A 21885-nucleotide genomic window follows, 5' to 3' on the forward strand; every position below is an offset into this window, starting at 1 on the left:
CGTATTATCAAATAATCAATTTTTCTGATAAAATGCCAATAAACAGGCAATATTGGATTAAGATTTCATTAAATTATTATTTCCAACTTTTTTTTTGTTGGTCTGTTCTCTCTCTGTGTGTTGCCTCAATCGTATCGAATAACAACAGCGACTCAAAAAAAAAATTTTATTGCACAAGACAAGTACGAGTGTAATTTTCATTTTTTTTTTAATTGTTATTATTTTATTGCAGTCGGTAATGACACAAAGCCGTGGCGGTGTCTATTGATCTGATGCCAATTTTATAAGTTCTTTATGCAAACATCAAAGTTTGAAAAAACAAATCATCTAATGTGACCGATTGTTGTTAAATCTGTTTGATATGTTTCTTGTGAATTGATTTGATAGTCACGACGAGATATGCATACGTAGATGTACTGAATCAACCGCCAAGGTTACACAATTATTTTTATGGGGAAATCTTACGGAGATATTGAGGGAGCAGTAATTGGCACAGGTACGTCGAAGCATTTTTGGCCGTTTGGGTGATACATTTTGTTAATCCCATTAAAGTGGTAGTATCTGAAGTAGTTGCGTTGCAGCTGTAGTTGCAAAAGTAGTAAGAGGACAAGTTTCACTAGAATTTTTTTCCAGCAAATTTTCAAATTACTTCAGATAGCAATTACACGCCTGCAGTCAGGGCCTATTTTTAGGAATTTGATTGTTAAAAATTCCCTAAAATTCCTAAATTCTAAGGAATTTAAGAATTTTTAGGAATTTTTTATGAAATTTTTTAGAAATTAATTCCTAAAAATAGGTCATGGCCTGAAGTAGTTTCAAACGTAGCTGCAAAAGTCGTAAAAGGATAGTTTTCTTAAGAATTTTTTGCAACAAACTTCGCAATCATTTCAGCTAAAGTGTGGTGTAGTTGGTCAATTCACCTCTCTTCAAATAACCGTAAAGGCTGAATAGCAACGAGAAAAATCCTTGAGCAATTATCTACGAATAACTGTAAAATTGACGAATTTTATCAGATCAAGCTTCATAAATTTTGACAGTACAATTAGCTGTGTTGCATGTTTAAGAGGTTCATCTTTTCGTTTACGTCTGTAACTTGCACATAACTGCTGATTCAACCTTTTGTAGAAGTTTTCTTTAATTTAGCAATAGTGACGACAAAAATAAGCGGAATACCTAATTTGATCATATACTGCAAAATGGTTGCTAAAACTAATGAAGTAGAAGATTTGGTAGCAATCAGTTGAAAGGATTCTTAGGAAATATTCTAAAAAACTTCCGAAAAAAGTCAGAAAATTTTTTCCGTAGTTTTTTGTCAGAAATTTTAGGAATTTTTCAGAAATAAAATTTCTAAAAATGAAGCAGATGACTAGTGTCGTCCATAAATAAAATTTACGACAAAATCGTCACAACCTCCACAGTTAATGGCGATATTCTGGCATTGGTGAACGTGGTTCAATCTTATAACTCCTGAATAACATTCAGCTCTGGGCCAACTTTTTAGGAATTTAATTCCGAACATTCCTCAATTAAGGCACTCAAAAATCTAGACATCTATTAAAAATAATGGGGGCTTAAATATAAAAATCTCCAAATATTGAAATTTATTCCAATTCAGCACTGATGCCACACCAAACATTAATCCAAGTGAAGTCAATTTACAGATCTTACTTAACAAATGTGAATTAGATTCGCCCAAAAATGCGTCGATACTTTTATCAACTTTCTGCGTCTGCATATTGTGCACACACAGCCGTCCATTATTTTATTAATGTTCAAATGGATTTCGGCAATTACACAACCACAATGCCATATAAAAATGGAGACAAGATACGCCTAAAAGCCAAGAGAAAAAAAAGAATATTGATTCGAAGCGAGAGTTGTTATTTTTCTATAATGTGAAAAGGCTTATGAAATAAAGAGTCTCGGATATGGGTATCATAAGAGAGATGAATTTGACACTTTTAAAATTCAAATCTTTTATTGTTGCCGATAAACTAAAAACCAATTTAGGAAAATTAATTTCTGTTAAAGATTATTGTATTATCCATTTAATGGTGGCTGTGTTGATGTTGTTGTTGCTGGTATGTTATATTATTCTTCCTCTATACTCTCTACTAAAACCCACCTTTATTTTTATGTATACATATTCCATGCATCCATGTATTATAAAGCATTAAACATCAAACCGCGCATGAATTTAACTGGGTGCTATAAATTATTGGAAATATTTTCCATGTTTCTTTTTTTGTTGTTGTTGTTGCTGGTGCTGGTTGTCGTTGGTATGGTTGTTGTATTCATTTTTTATTTATAGTTTTGTACACTTTTTTGATGTATTATTTTTATACGAACGTTCGCCTCAAATAATAAATAAAAAAATGAATGTTCATCAACGACTACGACCACGACACACACAAAAAATGCATGAAAGAATATGACTGATCTGTATGGCTTATCTACCTTTTTTTTATAATTTTAATACCACGTATCTACCTATGATATATATGACGAGAAAGAATAACACAGGAAAAAAAACCTTCCAACATTAAAAATAACAGCCAATTATGTGAATGTAGTTTTCATTTTAGCCTGATGAGATAAAAATCTTATTTTGTTTTAGTTAAGTCACGCAACCAGTTTTTAATCATTAATTCCAGTATAATTGGTGAGTGGAAACCATTTTGAATACATTTTCAATGTGGAATATATAATACCTTTAATGTTAATGGTTTATATCATGTGCTCGATGTAACGTTGTTAGAGGAGTACATTATGTACAAGAAAAAAAAAAAATAAAAGAAAAAAATGGAAATAAATTCAAGGAGGAAGAGAACAACCATGAACGACTCTTTGGCTATATGTTTATATTCAAAAGCAACGGTCTATTAGGCCGAGAATGTGGATATTGATTATTTTTTTATATTTTTTCGTTTTTACCTCCCCGTTCTACCTCTTGCCATTGGTATAACGAATGAACGTTTTTTGTTATTTTTGTTCGTTACTTCGATTTCTTTCATTTTTATTTTATTTTTGCTCTCTCTCGTTGTATATCAAGAAACAGACAAATGGCGGCCTTTTTGTTATTAAATTAATTCCAACCGATAATTTATTTGAGTCCCTGGAGATATAATAAATTTTCCTAAAGTCAGAACTTTAATTGCCGATGTCATAAAAACTACGTATGCCTTAATTTCAGTTAATTTAACAATCATTCGAATACACACTTAATGATTAAAATGAAAATTATATCCGAGAATGTAACTGTGGATTTTCAAAGAAGAATTTCCTATTGAAATTAACTTCAATTGCATTTGCGCGAGAAGAGTAGATTAAACCAAACGACAAGGTTTTTTCCGTTCGACATTAAACAAAAAAAAAACACATTTTTAGCTTTTATTACTTTGTCTTTGTACCATACATAGTCCCGGGCGAATATTTAAAAGGTTTTTTGGGTCTGGGTTTACGACTGTTCGGTCATTTTTTGCAGAAATTTCGGTTCGGTTTGCCGACAATGGACGACAAATTTTTACTTTTCAGAGTTTTTTCTTGTCTGAAGACCAATCTAGCCATATTAAGTCAAAATAACAACGTTTTATGGTTGGTTCGGCGGAATATTACCAATCAATGGTGCCATTAACAGTGAATGTTTTTCATTTTGATTGGCTGTCTCACATCTTCGTAAGAGTCACAACTCATAACAAAAAAAAATGTTTTGACGTTTACATTCGTTTACATTACACGTTCATCAACATCGATGACAAAATAAAAGGTGAACTGTAACTGGTTCCACCAAAATGTACAAATGATTTGTAAAGTGTTGTGCATCAATAAAATACGTCGATCGAAATAAGTAAAAGATTCGATTCGACCATGACCTCAAAACGTCTTTCAGAAAGTTAAAGTAATCAGGAGAAATATCAGAATCATTGAGAATGTCATACGTTGCACAACAGGCCCAACAGCAGCCTTGTGTAGTCAGCCCACTTATCCTATCCTATAAGTGTTTCAAGAATTTACAAGACCGAGATTCCAGCAGCTGTCCACATTACTTCTGGGACTTTTATAAGATTCACAAAAAATTTCATCGGAATTCTTTTGTTGTTCTGTAGAATTCCATTAAATTTTGTAATATTCTGGGAAGTAACTAATCAGCGAATTATAAGAAAAATGGAATTTCATTGATTCGGCTTCATTCTCAAAAATTTCAACTTCAATATGAAAAAACTTGAATTAACATCGACTATTCGAAACGAAGTTGAATAAAATTCCATTTTTCTTATAATTCACTAGTTGGACATGTCCTATTTCTGCATTTAACTGTTCACTTATGCTGAAAACAAACGAGGCATTGGAAACGTGTTTTGGTCCTAGTTTTCATTGACAGATGCAGCAGTCGCGATTTTGAATAGAAAAAGTTCTAACTTCATTTGACAGTTTTGAAAATTTCGTCATGAAAAATAGGACCAAAACACGTTTTTAATGCCTCGTTTGTTTTGAACATTATAGTTTTTATGAATGAAGCCATCAACAGTAGGGTGCGTCTATTTCAACCTTTTCAACCTGGGTGGGGGTTTTGTTGTCAAATTAATTTGATCAAAATAGTAACTTAGCTGCTTGAAAAGTGTCTGTACGTTCCCAAGTTTAGACTGAATCATAAAAAAATCGGATTTTTTTGAACGGTAGAACCTATTTTTGATTAGAATCGATTACATCGATTAAAAATAACTAGTCTGGAGGCTCTAATTGTTGGAAGACGCTCGGAATTGATGGAATTCTTTAGCCGATCAGAAATATTTGTAAAGGTTTTTAACCTCAGAAACGCGCCTCGTTACTAGTGCGAGACCACAACGAATAAGAAACATTTCTTGATTCTCGTAATTAATTGTGCGTCGACAAACCAAGGTTCTTCGATTCACATCAAAGTGTAATTAGCTTGAGTTACGGACTTGTGATTTAACTCATTTAATAAGAAGCTTAACGCACTCTTTAAAACCATTAAAAATATGACAACAACAATTATGCCATTAAAATAATTGTAATCTCTTTTCAACACCCCACAAATAGTCCGACCCTTGCTATTATATCCAACACCGTTTTCGACAGAATATATCAATACGATTTCAAGAGTATTTTCAGTGTTGTGTTGCGGTTGCTATACACAATTCCAGCTTGTATCGTCTTCATGAAATATGAAGGTAATACAATCTGGATTAAAGAGGGAGTTTGATTTGTTTAATTTTTTCGGCAAATTTGACCCCAGAGACAGTTTTGATTTGATGACAAATGGGCCGTTAACAAGGCTGCTTTAGATTATCACATTTTATCTACTTGTTTTATGTGTGACATTATGTCTGTACATGTTTTTTCGGAGTCGGTAGAATTGTGATGATCAGTTACACGCAGTTTTTTCCATTGTTCTCGTTTTTGTTGTTTTTTTTTGAGTCGGTTGTTGAGTACGGAACCGAAAGATCAATAATAAGCCGCACTATACATGGCAAAATTGAGCAATAACCGCTTTTTTTTCAACTCTGTTCAATTACAACAACAAAATCTTCTTTTTTTTTCTTTTCTTCAAATGGCACAAAAGTTGTTATGACTCTAGAAAAAAGTATTACATGAGAAATACGTTTAAACATTCACAGTTTGTATATGCACGTTCACCCAGTATAATTTATGCTGTTCAAAGATCACAACGAAAATATTTTGACTACCTGATTTGAATAAGCAGGTTAAGAAAGAAGAAAAAAAAATCTCTTTCTCTGTGTGTATATACACAAATATCCCACTAAATAACCCGTCATAAAACTAAATGCGATTGGGTGATTGTCTAATTGGATGTTCAAGTTTCCGACATCGCCTTGAACAGAGAATATAAAATTAAAAAAAAAAATTGTACAGAAGAGAACGAGCAAATTCGTCAGTTTGTCGTTTTTTCGGTATTTTCCGAACAAAATATTTTCTTTTTCTTTCGACTACTTAAAATTTTGGACGATACGCGCCGATATTTTGGGTATTACATTTCAAAGAAAGTATAAAGGATAAGTTATCGGTTCTATCTGTCTGTTTCTAGGTTTGTTGTTGTTCAAACATGCTGACATCAATAACACCGTACATACACCATTCAATATGCATATTAAACAGCAAACCCAATTCGTAAGCATATGCGGGTTAGTTTCCCGAAAGTAAAGAACGAAAATCTACGCGATCATAAAAACCCATTGTCTTGTAGTTTACAACGAATTTGTTGGTAACGCCCCTCGTTGGGGTACCCGAAAAATTACAAAAATATTTTCGCATTTTTAACCGAATTATCCTTTTCAGACAATTATAACGAATTGTCAACAGTAATTCTGTATAAATACCTTTTCCATGTAGAACCGAGCGATATACTTGCAAAACTACACCAAATGACACAATAGTACATTTTGTGACGAGTGGTGAAAAGTTGAATTTTTCGCTACTACACGGAGAGGAAAATCCATTTTCGGCCGGAGAGAGTTACTTTTTCGGCTGCAAATCTCACTTTGAGAAGTACAGAAAAATGGAACTATTCGATCGTAGTATGGTGTCGAAATCCGTCGAATTTTAGTCTTCAATCGAAAGCGACTAGTACCGAAAAATTCAACGTTTCATCATTCGTGACAAAACATACTACTATGCAACAAGTTGAGAAATGGGGTTGTTTTTGTCACTAGATGTGATGTTATTAAATGAGCGAAGCGAGTAGACTCAATAATCGAATGGTTAGAGGTGCACGGGAAAAAAAGAAATATTCAATACCAATTTAATGTAAAAAATTGGTATCGAATATATAAATATTTGTGGCGAATATATTAGATAAACATTTGTAGCAAATAATTAACTATATTCGTTACAAATATATAAATATTTGTCCGAAATATATTTAATTATTTGCCACAAATATTTTTTTAATAATTCGTCATAAATAATTAAATATATTTGTAACAAATATTTACACATTTCCTACAAATATTTATATATTTGTAACGAATATATTTTGAATTGTCACAAATAATTAAATATAATTGTGACAAGCAAATTACCTGAAATTTTGTGACAAATATAAATATATTTGTCACAACTATAAATATATTTCTAGCAAACAATTCTTTCCAAATCTTTTTTTTCCGTGTGTTGCTCGAGAAGCATTGGGTTTTGGTGTCGAGAATTCAATATTTGGTCAAGGCAGGATTTTTATTTACGCTTAAAGAGAAGAAAAGACCCTTTGAATATAACCTAAATGACGAAATACGCATGAAAAATTTCACTCCGTTGTAGAAATGCTTTTCAGGCACACGATGTGTACTGTCACACTCTACACATCTAGTGCCTAAAAAAGCATTTATAACTCGGTCCTCGGTGGCATAAATAACTACTTTAGAAGATTTTTGGTTCATTCTACGACGAAGTAGGGTAAAATCACCTCGATCATACCGTTGCCGAAAATACTTTTTTCATATAAAAGCTGAAGATGCAAGATCAGTGTCATTCGAAAGCTCCTGCATATGACTTCACGAGAATAATAACTTAAGGTCAATCAGGTTAGTTAGGTGAAAACAGTTACCCAATGATGGAAAATGAGGTTTTCGAATTTTAACTCATCGAGTCAATCGCGAACAATTTTTTTACATGGTTTTGAGTCAAAACAAGATTGATCAATATTGAAAAATTTGTATTTCTTGCCACAGTTTGAGGCAACGAAATTTCAACATGAATTTGCTTCAGCTGATCCACAAAAACAATGAAAAACTGTTTATACGTCTTTATACGGTTTTATTATACTACCAGGCGCGTTCGTGTCGCAGCTTCCACCGTAAAAAACTAGTATAGACAGTTTTGATAGTGTGTGTGAATCAGCTGAAATTTCACTGCCTCTGACTGTATCAAGGCCACTTTGAAAAAAATACCACTTTTATGGGCAATATATCTCCAAAATTTTGAGCTACCAATCTCATATGGGGCTCAAACTACGCGTCTCGTCAATAGCTTTTCAGAGAAAAAACTGAAATGGATTTTGTGAGAATATCTTGAAATGTTACAATTTAGCCGGACTCGCCCATATACGGGTTTTCATGTTTTTCTCTCTGCATTGTTGTTGTTCTACATTATCTATCCAACTGGTTAATCTAGTTCATCATATCAACACTGGATATATAGAAAAATAGAAAAATGTGTTGATCAATCTTGTTATCAGAGACTGACATTAAATGATGTATATAAAAACGTTTTTTCTGTGTTTCCATAGCACATTGGATAGATATGAATGACTAAAGTAGAATATAACAACCCATATGCGTGTATATACATATCCACTCCACACCAACAACCTATATACAGTCAATTTAGGTATACCCTCTCTGAAGAGGAGAATTCACAATCCATCATAGGTTTTCGGTTTTTCGGTTTTGGTATATCACGAAAAGATAGTATTATCGAACACTGATAACTTATATCAAACTATGGATTAATAATGGCGGTGCTTTGAAGTTACGAGCCCCGATAAGTCAATGAGAATTATTATTTCACGAAAAAAAAGGAAAAAAAAATTATTTCGTTATAACCGACAAATAATGTTTATAATTCCAGATTACAATTGATATTTTAATAAGAAAAGCCGAAAGAATTCGGATTTTCATTAAAATTATTTGGTGGATATTTTAATACAGAAAAATGCGCGACATTTTCATAATCCGAGTCAGCCGAAATACAAACTCAGTACAGGGAAAAAAACAACAATTTTTTTTATCTGTGACTTGGAATAGAGTTGGTGTGATAAAAAGAGAGACATACAACGACAAAAAAAAAATAATAAAGAGCCATGAACGAAATCGTTTCACCTCCAAAAAATGAACGAAAGTATTATTTCCATGAAAAATGTAAATGTTTCTTGCATGCATTTTGAACACATATCGGGTTAAATACACACATATCAGTCCCGATGATGACACAAACATAATATTTAAGGTAGTCTTTGAACAAACAGTCTGAGCAGCCAGTTAGGATTACGTTGAACTCGAATTTAAAAAAATTTTAGACGGTAAGGCAGCAGACATATTGACATTGCTGTTGTTGAATTGTATCAAGGTCGGTTTACTGATGCATAAAATGGATTTTAAATGCAAACCACTGATTGAATCAATCCATGACAAAATGAGTCAGAAATCACGATTGATTTATTATGTACCAATGGGCAACTAAAGGAGTTGAGAAGAGCTTTTTAAACCATTGACAATTTACAGATTAATTTAATGGTAAGCAAAGACTTCACAAAATGCAAAAAGTTCAATTGGAATTCTGCACCTAGACTACGTACACATTAACCATTGGCCATTAGGGCCGTAGCTATCGGGTGGTACGGAGTGACAATGCCCTAAAGTGTCGCTTTTCTTTCATTTTGCTAATACGTTTTACGATTTTTGGTATTTTGCCAACCCTGGCAATAAGACTTAGCTAAGGGCCTGTCGGCCATCGAACAGTATGCAAGTACTCCTGTCGAATCAGTTTGGTTTAGTGTTAGTTTTTGTCAACATCTTCTTCTTGGTTGCCAATTAAGTTAAAGAAAGATCATACAAATGTATGTGTGAGATGGGTAGGGAAATTGACTTGTATGATTTTTTGGGCAGGAAGAATCCTTGAAGACCTAATACATAATTTCGCATGCTTCTACAGATTTTACGGAATATCTTATAACATTCAGTTATTCCTAGAGATGATGAAAAAATACTCAATTGATGGTTTGACTTTTGAATGCGATTCGTTACGGTTTGAGAAGAGGTTCATTTTGTGGCTCGGTATCTACTAGAGAATATATTATTCAAAATTCATCGCGAACAATCTTTATTCAATCATGGTTAAAGTTGGAGTCATTGTGAAAGAGCATCAGCAGGAGACATTTCTTTAGTTTTAAATTGTCTATTGTCACCTCACTCCCTAGGAATAATTTACAAAACTGACAGATAGATAAACAAAAAAAATGAAATTGGCAAAGATTAAACCCTCACAGGGTGGGCGCACCAGTCTGCGGAAATGCACCAGTAGTCGGTTGTCACCTTACGACCCTTGAATAATTTACAAGACTGACACATAGATCGACCCAACAAAAATCTGTGAATCGAAATAAACGCGTTACATACGACGCATACGGCTATTCATCTGTTATCGTTAACAACGACAAAAATAATGACAAGCTCTGGGTAATATGACCCTTTATATGGTAAAATGCGTGTTAAAAAATTGAAGTACAAGATTTGAAATCAACAGATTGAAAATACTTTGATCGATGGAAGTAATAGAACTGATAATAATACTGTTCATACGCTTGCCGTCTGTAACAGGTTAAACTAAATCCTCACAGGGCGGGCACAGCAATTTGTGGAAAGGCACCAGTAGTCGGACACTTATTGTTCTTTCATTGATAAATTTATTTATTAATTATGAATGAAAGAACAATAGATGTTCGACTACTGGTACATGTCGGAGACTGCTGCCGCCAACCGTATGGACCTATTTCTGGTTAAGGAGAACTTTTAAATTAATAATGACCCGAAATTGGAATTTGGGGACTTGAAAGACAAGCTTGAATTCTTGTCGCGCACCAACATCCCGTAATTCCCGTGTGAGCTTTAATCAACTGGATTTGACGTTAGATCAGGTTTAAGACTCCACATTAATGTCATAGAAACATTTTGATATTATTGATTTTTAGTTTTGTCCTATACGCATTAATACATTTACACACCTACACACCTGTGTAGTGTTGTTATGAAGGCAATGAGACGCCATATTTTATTCAGAGAAGATGAGTTATGTCTTCATTTGATGCTCTTAACGTTTGGCTATCAAATTCAAGTGATTTATGTTGACATAAAAATGTTTTATGTGAATGTATCAAAATGCTCAACAAGTTTTATGTCTCACTCACAACAATCAATTTCTGAGGGAAGTTTTTTTTTATTTATTTTTTATATTTAATGGCATTAGACATCTCAACCATTTGTGGAAATAAAAATGCATTCGTCAGAAAATTTCTTTAAAAACTGATGAATCAATCGGTTTTCGGGCTGGTTTTACCTCAATAAAATTAGAATAAGTAAACGAATTGTGTGAGATGGTATCGTACGTGCATTAAATTTTGTCGAAATGTTAGAATTTTACGAGAGAAGACGAGAGGAAAAAAAACATATTCTAAGCTAAAGAATTTCAGGTAACCCGAAGGATGCGTTCATAAAAATATGATAATTTCCTTGTTGCTTGGAACATAAAAATAAAAATAATTTTTTATGACTGCCGCTAAAGAACGATTCTAAGGACTTTGAAACATTTTTGCTGATGGAAATGGTATTCTTCGTGAATTCTAGTTATTGTCGGGCGCATTGTTGCAATTACGAAAATTTGTTGTGAATAAATTTAGGAAAAGATCACAGAGAACGAAAAACATTTGCCGTTCAAATGCTTCACCGTTTTTTGTGCAATTTTTGAATTTTTCGTTTCAAAAAATCTGCTTGCAACGGGGTCACCGAAATATTGCAGTCGTAAATGTGAAAAATGTTTCTACGCGACTTTGGCGGTTATATTTTTCTGATATATTCAAATTCACAAACTTTTGACTACAACGAATGACTCATTAAATGAATTTCATTTTATTGTTCATTCATCATAGCATAAGATTCACAGAATGATGACGAAGATAACTCGTATGTGTTAATTAAGAGCTATGAATAAACTAGAATATTACGTTGAAGCAGGGACTATACTTTAAAGAAAACTTTTCACGAAAATATTACAAAAACTTTCCGTAAATTTTCCCATTCATTTAATAAGGCAGCTGGAAAAGTATCAGGTCCTTCTTTCTTTTCGTCTTTCTGTCTTTACAGCATCAAGTCCAGCACCAACACAATAGAAAAATTAAGTCAAAAGAGGTCTCTAGAGGCAGACCACTGTTTGAAATAATTTTTTTTGTGTTGTGTCGGTGCTAGAGACGTTCTATGTTTAAGGCTATTCCATCGGAGCCATATACAACACTCCTACTATTTTTTAGAGTAAAATCTCAAAGTTTATTGTGGGCGACGGGACGGAAATTGTAACTGTATTGAATTGTTAAATGCAGAAACGGGCTATGAAATATTAGCGAATTATAAGAAAAATGAAGTTTTATTGAAAAAAATCGTAACGGATTGAATGTGATTTCGTTTTTCAACGATCAATCTCTCAATCTTTCGCACAGAATTACAAAATGACTGTACCTGTAAAGTGAATGGTGGAGCAGACGCATAGATAAATAAATTACTGAATTCAATTGCCAATTAAAATGCCAATATTGCAATGAGATTGCAAAGGTATTTAGTCGCGTTTAAATTTATCTAGAGAATACATACGTATACAACTTCTACATGCAAAGGACCGAAAGGTAGAGAAAAATCTCAAAACTCCCTCATTTTTGGCCCTGTAGCATGAAATAGTATATTATGTCGCTTGGACCAAAAAGATATGTTTTTGACACTGGTGGTGATTGCACCTTTTTAGTCCGAGTATATGTTCCGAACAAAAGTTGACACAAGTGGGACAAAAAGTGAGACAAAATTTTTTTCGTTTTGGCTCTGGTGAGAGAATGTGACGTTTTTGGTCCGCCTGATTATAAAATGTTTTGTTGAAAAGACACAATTTTGTGAAGATGAACTAGTGTTGTGATAAAAACAAACCGCTCAATGACTTTCTGACACACGTTAATAACTAAAACAACCAGTCGCTAGACTTTGGTATACATGTGAAATTTTAAATTCGGAATTTCTTGCTCTCACCTTATCAGAAATCATTCCCAATTTATTGACTCCCGTTTAAAGTTTAATAAAAATAAAAAAAATTCCACGGCAAGCAAAGGTGTAAGTACTCCCAATCCAAGTTCAAGTACTTCTAAACATGCTGTTAAATTACACATATAACTCATTTTAATGGTTTTCGGATTGTTATTGTTATTTCGGGTAATATTTTATATTTTCTTCATTAGGTTTTGTTACCACACATAGAGAGTATATGGATAGTATATACGAACAAAGCACTCTCTCGCATATGTAGGTATGTATATGCATTGTACACACAATCTACGGAAATAATTTATTGTATATTATTTAAGTAAACCAAAATTTAATTGCGTTAAATAAAGCAATAAAATGGAGTCAATAAATTTTGCAGTCACTAAGTATGATAATTTTGAAATATCTTTTTTGTTGAATGAAAAATCGTATATACACCTCTGTCTCTCGCTGCTACATAGCTACATAATATAATACATTACGATCACATTAATAAATGTATTAATTGTGTGAATTTTTAACCTTTTCTCTTCATATTCTTTAAACCAAAAAATCATCAAATTGAGCATTGGTTGCGGTTATTACCCGTAATATAATAATTTAATAATATTGATTGTACGATAAGAAGATTTATGTCTTTTTGATTATTTATGTTGGGATCTGAAATAGTAGAAAAACTTTATTTTTCCATTCACACCACGGTATCGGTCTTATCAATTCGATGAATTTACGTGATAGTTTGAAAAATAATACTTTGTTGTTGCGGGGAATTATCTACACCGATTCCATGTTCTAATTAAATTTAACATTGAAAACGATTATGTCATAATCTCATTGGTTGTGTTAAACGATTTCAGAATAAGGATAAACGCAAAGCTAATCACATTTTTCTCAGTTTGTATGCCCGTCACATTAATTTGCCGGAATCGGAAATTGGGTAAAGTACTAAGGGATGATATCAACAAAATGTGGATATTTCATCGAGGAGACTGAAAATATCACGCAATTCTTATTTAAAGATGCGTGCGGATCGAAAATCGTTTATTACATGAAATTCTATGAACTTTCGACGGCCTTTTAGCATGTAAAATGCAATACTCGGGAGTTAAATGGAAAGTCTCGTTTTTGTGTGATTGTTGACATCGACTTTGCCTCGAATCAACTAAAATTCTCACGTAACTTGACTTTTCACTGTTTCTTTCTAGTTATTTAATAGTTATTTACTTGGCTAGTGATAAAAACGTGATGAGTAGAGTTTTACTGGTAAATTTTGTTGGCCCGAGGCGAAACCGAGGTCAAGAAACAAACGAAACTGCTGAGAACGGAGAACGTTGAAAGTTCATGTAATTTCCTGTAATTAACGATTTTCGACGCATGTGTCATTCAAATGACTATTATACATCTAGACCACATGATTCCCAGTTCCCACTCATACCAAAGAAACCCTGAAGTAAGATCCTCCCTAAATTTCACGACGTCCATTATAATAGTGTGGACTACAGATGTATGATATAAATAGGTGTCATGGTGCCCGCAGAAATGAAAATTACCGAAAATGACATCAGGTACACTTCTACGAGTAAAATTTGTATTTTACGTAATGTAAGCCATATCGTTTTCCCACACTCTAATTTTAGCTGGTCAAAGTTATTTTAGTCAAAAATGCAAGACGCAACACGAAATTTATTATAGTCTCAATAGTCTCTAAATTTAGTGTCAATTCGGACCTGACAAGTAACCAGAAGTAGTCGTTCGCATACGCATTTCCTTCACTCGCACTAATTAAAATATCCTAACTCTGAAACTTTGTCGATTTCTACAGTAAAACACAAAATGGAAATCCCTAAAGACATTATCGATTTGACGTGACTTTCGGGACTGATTTATTTGCAAAGAAAAAGGCGTTCTCTGAACAGATGTGCGAGATAATTTCAATCGTGATCTACTATGAATTGAACACAAATTCAATAATCCGTGTTAATTAGTTGTTGCACTGTACACAGCTTAACATCATTGTTATTTTATCTTCAATCTTCAGTCCCATTATACGGATCATTTTTGCAAAACCTATTATCACTTGCAGGAAATTCCAATTTCTTAAACCAGTTTAAACACAGTATAACGCTGACTGATGGAGTGGAGATGTATACGTGAAAATTTCCTCAGCTATTACTACGACGAAAGTAAGCAATGAGGTCAGGTAAAGTTTTGTCATGTGTACAAACGAGGCAATTAGTCTAGCAATTTCGTCTTTAGAAATGTTAAATGAAGTTATCAACGACCAACTTTTTGAGAACGTTCATTCAGCGACTCGAATGGTTTTGCTATTTCTCAAACGGTCATTTTCATCTGCTAACAACAGCGACGATAAACATGAGCGACAATCTCCGGATATTGTCGTTTTTTATAGCAAAAAGTATGTTTAAACAATTGAAGTAGAAGATTCGTCCAATGATTATATGAAGGTTCTACTTCAAGACTAATCTTTCACAGATGTCACGATCATCAGGACAGAACTGTCGAATCTACTGATTTGGTCTGAGTTTTAGTTTAATCTGCTAAATATTTTCTCAAAAATATGCCCTGCATGTTGTAATCCGTAACAAATCCAACGATTTTCTCTAAACAAACAAATAAGATTCGTCGAGGACAAAATATCTGCTTCACAGTCACAGGTTTGAATTGTTTTGACACGCTTTAATGGACTCCCATCAACACGAATCCGAAATCAATTATCTTCTGTCCCATATGCAACTAACAATTTCGCACAAAAAAAGAAAATATTTGAAAAGAAAAGTAAAAATATTTTGAGGAAGCACAAACGCATTGTTTGATGAACAAGTTACCACTCACTGACTGATTTATATTAAGCATGACGAAAACGGTCGACGGAGTTTACTTTAGTTCTAAGTGTATTTAAATGACCAATGTGAATTCGACGCAAACATTATATGAAGAGATGTGTGTACAAAATAATTAAGGACACAGGCTGTTAACACATTTCGGTGTGAATGTATGTAGGAATATTCCCATGGAAAGGTTTTTAATTGTTTATTTGATGAGCATTTAGAGAATACAGTTCGTTGTTTAAATAATGTTCTAAGTGACTGGATATTTTACGGAATTTTAAGCGATTAAATACGAACATGTGGGAAGACCTTTTCAAGAGTTCACAGTTTGTAGTTTGAACTCACTTAGCATCAAAATATGTAAACCAATTTAGCTTTGTGGAAGCGATAGAGTCGACGGACGAATATGAGCAATAAGTTCTAGCTAGTGTTCTCTTGTGTATACCAAGATGCATGTTAAAATTAATGAAGTAAAAGATTTCAAATCAAACTCGTTAAAAAATTAGTTGAAACAACAGATTTTGTGAAAGATTTAAGGACCTATAACGCTATACGACTCAGGATAAAAATTGCAAGTTGCAAGATAACACCGTCGAAAACCAATGTTTCACGTTTATTCCATTGGTGAACAAAATCTGCTTCTAAAATGCAGGCAGTACGAACTAAGCGAGGCGTGGGGTAATCTGGCACCCCCACAGGGCGAATCTGGCACATGTCGTAAAAGGGATCATACTATGATCGCGTGTGTCAGATTCCCCGATGCCGATCATGATCAATCAAAGTTCACAGCAATAAAATTGCGAACTGACGCAGGGCTCAGTTTTTCAGACGTCAAAAAACCTCCAAATTCTGATACGTGTATGCATGTTGTCGGTTGTGACAAAATGTCAATAAAAGACTTAGAAAGTCAAAAATTAATAAAAATGGAATTTGCGCAAGGCATGAGAAAAATCACAAAAAATGAAATGATTCAGCCCAACAGCTTGCATGTACCCCGATTCGTAATCATCAGCGATATAAGAAAGTTTTCTGAGTCACTAAATTGGCAGGTGAGAGACTAAGCTTATTTTGTTCATACAATTTCTGGAATACGGACAAGACCAAGGCAACTATCTAGCAACCAAGTTGGCAACACTTTTGTCAATGATTGCGAAATCTTTATTCGAAATCGCGACGCGAAATCTTAGGTTGAAAACACACGAACAGTTTTTCGTTGATTCGATCGACAATTATGCTGCATTTTGCCTTGGAATCCGATATTGACCACAGGCAAAACAGTGGAAACAGTCGATCCCATCAACACAAAATTGCTCGTGTGTTTTCGGCCTAACTGACTTGGTGTCTTCTTAATCCATATTTAAAAAGTGAAGAATTTTTCCTTGTCATAAAATATCAGTGAAAACGTAAAAATGTCGATAGAATTCGCGAGGATTTTAACGGCACACCATGTTCGTTCAGTGAATTGACATTTAAAAGCTGTCACCTATTATCATTGTCAAAAACTGTCAAATTGAAATTCTATTGTTACTAATGATCAACACGCTTCCTTAACGTAACGAAACATGTGTTGTGTGGCCATCAAAACATTGAAAAAAATCGTTCAAATTACCTGTATTGGGTTGATTTTGGTACGACGGTTTTTTCATCCATTCAAATGGACTTTTAACTGAAGTCGGCCGCAACGACGTTTGCGGTGAGGCACTTTCGTTGGTTATACCGGGACTGGACACTTCACTTCCAGACACCGTAACCGGTGGCGAAGGTAAATTTTGTAATCCTTCGCTTATGTGATCACTATTGTGAACATGATGCTGATTGATGTGATGTAATCCGACACCACTGCCCGGCGGCGGCAGGCCATTCTGTGGCCCTGGGAAATTTTCATGCGCCCAATCCGGACTCGATTGGAACAAATGCGGCGAATAGTACATTGCCGCTTGATGATGTGATATTTCGGATTCGCTGATAAATTGGGAATTGCTGGGATGATAGTTGGAATACCATGATGCCGCCGGATATGGTAGATTCGATCCGTGATTTTTCGAATACATTGTTGGTGGGGGGAAATAGGACACCATAATTAATGTTTAAATAAAATCGGTTGACGTTTACGCTTCTTTGCTAATTCATCGACACACCGTTTTTACCGTATTATACCGTTTTCACAAACTATTCACATGCCTCATCAAACACATTTGCATCATCCATATGTTTAATTGACAACTTTAAATAAATCCTTTTGTTCAATTTGTATTGACACTATTCTACTAAACGACCGTGTAATGTTGAAATAATTTTTATTGTTTTAGTATATTATCTACAACCACTTTCTTTCACTCTTCACTGAGCCTGGGTATAAAAAAAAAGTCACACGTCGCTACAACACGATCAGACACTAACTAAATATATAAATAATGAACGGTTAATGCCGAAGTATGAATGTACAAATGACATTATCCCTTCCTCTTCTACGGTCTTTTTTTTTTGCTTCTACCTCGCACGAAACCGTCTTCCACTCGTTCGTTGTGTATATAATTGAGGGCGGCGCTTAACATCTATATGGATGTATACATAAATGTACCCTACATTCAATTTGGATGCCATAATAACATTAGGCCATCCCACTCTTCATTTAACATTTAAATACAGCAGAAAATTGTATACTAATCATATACTTAATGTGCTGTGTTGTAGGCGCGATTAGATTCAGTTTTTTTTTTGATAATTTTTGTTTTTAGAATTGTATGGTTGTGGCGGTTGTAGATGGTTAGATAAGATTGATCATCCATGTCTGTATATTGCCCATATACGTATGATTTCCAACAACATATTGGAACTTTAAAAAGTTATCATTCAAAAAAGTTTTTTTTTTTCGTTCAAATCATTTATTTATCATGTGTACACAACACATTCTACGGGCTCGGTCTACTGAACTTTGTCATTGCATATGTTTAAATTGGATCCCATTTCTCTTTATGGACCTGTCGAATTGCGATGTGTGTTGCGACAGGTAATTTGTGGTGATTGCAAGCGGTATCCTTTCACAAAGGATTTTATTTCACCTGTTAACTGTTAGCGATAGATAATGACAAAAATAGGTGATGATCTATGGATAATAGCAAAATGCGTGTTAAAACTATTGAAGGTACAGTAGATTGATTATATTGGATGCTGCGGAGGTAGTTCATTACATGAGGGATCAATTTTGTGACACGAGCCGAACTCACAAGTGTGGTTTTAAGCAACAAGCTTTGGACACGGTTATTTTGACAGGTGTAGAGTTTGCATATACGAGCCGAAAGCGAGTGTTCGAAAATGGTCGAAAACTGAAACAGCACACTACAGACTTCCCCCCTCCTTTTCCCGAAAACTGACAGGATTTCAGCTTGGCACCCGAACTTTTGGCTAAAATGCAGTAAAGGTGAACAGGGGGGATCGGCGATTTTTTGACTGTGAATGGTAGAGAAATGTCCCCTGACACCATTTCAGGCGAAATTAGGGCGCGGAAAGAAATTTTAATTTTTTCATTTTCCTTGTACAAACAATATTTTTCTTTGACTCAAATTAATTTTCCTTATACAAAGTGACAAAATTAAAATTGCTTTCCGCGCCCCAATTTTGCCTGAAATGGTGTCAGGTGACATTTCTCTACTATTCCCAATCAAAAAATCGCCGATCCACCCTGTTCACCTATAGTGCATTTTTGCCGTAAAATTGTTTGGCCATAGGTGTTCGACGAAGTTGAAAAAATTGAAAGGCTATAGACAAAATGGCCGTCACTTTTTTTTCGAAACTTTTTAATGAGTTTGCTTAGATTGTGTGCACTTAATTCAAGTGAAAAAGTTTGCGATATCAAAACTAAAATAACATCTCCTGATATGTAATGAATTTTTATATGAATGTTCCTTCACTTGTGATGTAATGAAAAAGTTCCCACATGTAACGACCGCTTTCCGCGGGTGGGAAATGTACGTGTAACAACAATATTCCGGGTGGATAGGCAATAAAAGACTTTTGTGGTAATCTGCTGAAAATGCTTGATGGTCAAAAGAAGTAAAAAATTGAAAATTTGAATTTATTGCTAAAATGTTTGCTGTCGGTGAAAGTGTTAGGGTTATTAGTTTTCAAAACATTATATTTGTAGATGTCATACAATAGTTATTTACGTACCTGTTTTGGACGACTGATTTTCAATGAAAGTAAATGGATAGGTATGGTCAAACGTTCAAATTTGTTCTAGCCGGAGCACATACGGATTTGCATGGCGCCACCTCAAACGAACTCATTTCTAGGGCAAATTTCTACTAGAAATGAGTTCGTTTGAGGTGGCGCCATGCAAATCCGTATGTGCTCCGACTTGTATGGACTGGCCATACCTACTTATCTACTTTCATTGCTGATTTTAGGCAATTTCGCGAATTGTTGGCCGAACAAGGCCTACAAGCGAAAGTGCATTAACCTGACAGCAAGTATGTGATTAGTATTATAATCGGGTACATTACTTCCACCCAAGGGCCCTCTCAATAGAAAAAACTGAAAACTGAAAAATTAAAATGAAAAATCATATATTTAAATGTGTGTGTAACAGCTCCAGTACATACAGTTAAAAAGGACTCCTAATGTCAAAAGGAAAGTGACTCATAACGTCAAAAGCAAAGCAAAGTGGACGTTTTCGTGTTAGTGGTGTGTGAAATATAATTTTTCAATGAATTTTCGGGTCATAATTCCTCTAGGTAGTCTACCTCTATGCTTCCTAGGTTGAAAGTATTTGTAATCGCTTATTTTCAAATCTTGTACTTCATTTTTTTAACATGCATTTTATTATATAAAGAAGCATATTACCCAGAGTTTGTCATTATTTTTGTCGTCGTTATCGATAACAGATGAATCAACAGTCAAAAACAGGCCTTGATTGTTTGCTTTATTTGCTTTTCTGTTGACAAGTCTCTCTTAGAGAATTTATCTACTGAACCAAGGTTCTTTGTTTATATTTTTGCTTTCGTTTGTCCTTTTTGTGTGAAATATGGATCGTATGCCACACACATTTGTATAAGGGATGATAATAAACGAATTTATTTAAAAAAAAAAAATCAAAAATTGCCCTCATTTTAGGCAGAATACGACGAAAAATGCTAATTTCACTTAAATTTCGGACTCAAAATTCATACTTTTTACCTTAGAGTAATTATACCTAGAGAGGAAGTTTGTACGACGAAATGTGGTCCCAACATCAGTTTGTATAAGATACACATTTCGTATAATTTTACACCAATTCATGTATGCGTTCGCTTTTGATAGTTCAATTTGCCCTCTTAATTAAGAGGGGAAACACACATACCAATAAAAATTTCGTATTTGATGTTGGCACCACATATTTTCCGTAATTTTGTTCGAAATTTCCTCTCTAGGTATAATTACTCTTAGCTTTTTACTACCTTTCAAGGAAAAAAATTTATCAAAATCGGTTCAGTAGTTTCTAAGATACGGAAACATGCCCTTTAGTGATGTTGCCCTCGATATGCGTGTGAATCACACACTGTGTGATTAAAAGTTTGTTTCTAATACTATTGGGAATGAAGCTAAATCAATGGAATTTTATTTTTACTATAATTCGCTAATTGAACATGCCCACTTTTCGTATTTAGATTTTCATTTGTGCAATGGGTTTTACGGGCTACTGGGACAGTAACTCAAAAATGTCTGAAAAAATGTACATTAGGGCGTTTCTCAAATGCAGTTGGTTCTCTTAAAACCGATTTTGAACAATACAGTAATGACGCATTTTCTGACCGCAAGACAACAAAATGAGTTTAATGAGGGGTCAAGACTATGCAACAAACTTCTGGCAATATATACTGCCTTTATGCTACCTAACGTACATTGTCAAAAAAGCCAAGGAAAGCTTGATTTTTCGTCACTCAATTGACGTATTTTCTTTAGAGTGATCTCTCAGTTTTATTTTGTGTTCAGTTGAAATTGGTAACTCGTCATAAACCAATCGAACGAACACTGTTTTATGCAATAACATCAGGCCCGTATCTAGGGGGGGTGCAAGGGGGGCTGAGCCCCCCCTGAGCTATGAAGAGCCCCTTCTAAAAAGCCAAGATAGATAATGCTTTTTCAATTAATTTTGTAAATGCAATATTACACTCAACACAGCTTGAAAGATTTTTTACGTGACACACTATTAATAGTTTAGAAATCGCCTC

The 21885-nt window shown here is 34.1% G+C and overlaps 1 protein-coding gene across 2 annotated transcripts in view; it reads right to left on the reverse strand.

Annotated features, from left to right (window-relative positions):
* The window catches only part of LOC119079157 (homeotic protein caudal), a 32353-nt gene extending 14222 nt beyond the window's left edge, over nucleotides 1-18131 (reverse strand). The window contains exon 1 of one of the 2 annotated variants that reach the window (XM_037186970.1): nucleotides 17286-18131. In XM_037186970.1, the coding sequence (XP_037042865.1) occupies nucleotides 17286-17754 (469 nt within the window). In that variant the 5' untranslated portion in view covers nucleotides 17755-18131. The remainder of the gene's footprint in view (nucleotides 1-17285) is intronic. The other variant, XM_037186971.1, reaches the window with a different exon arrangement.
* Nucleotides 18132-21885: the final 3754 nt, after the last annotated feature.

Source organism: Bradysia coprophila, unplaced genomic scaffold, assembly GCF_014529535.1.
Source record: "Bradysia coprophila strain Holo2 unplaced genomic scaffold, BU_Bcop_v1 contig_297, whole genome shotgun sequence".
Taxonomy (NCBI): Eukaryota; Metazoa; Arthropoda; class Insecta; order Diptera; family Sciaridae; genus Bradysia; species Bradysia coprophila.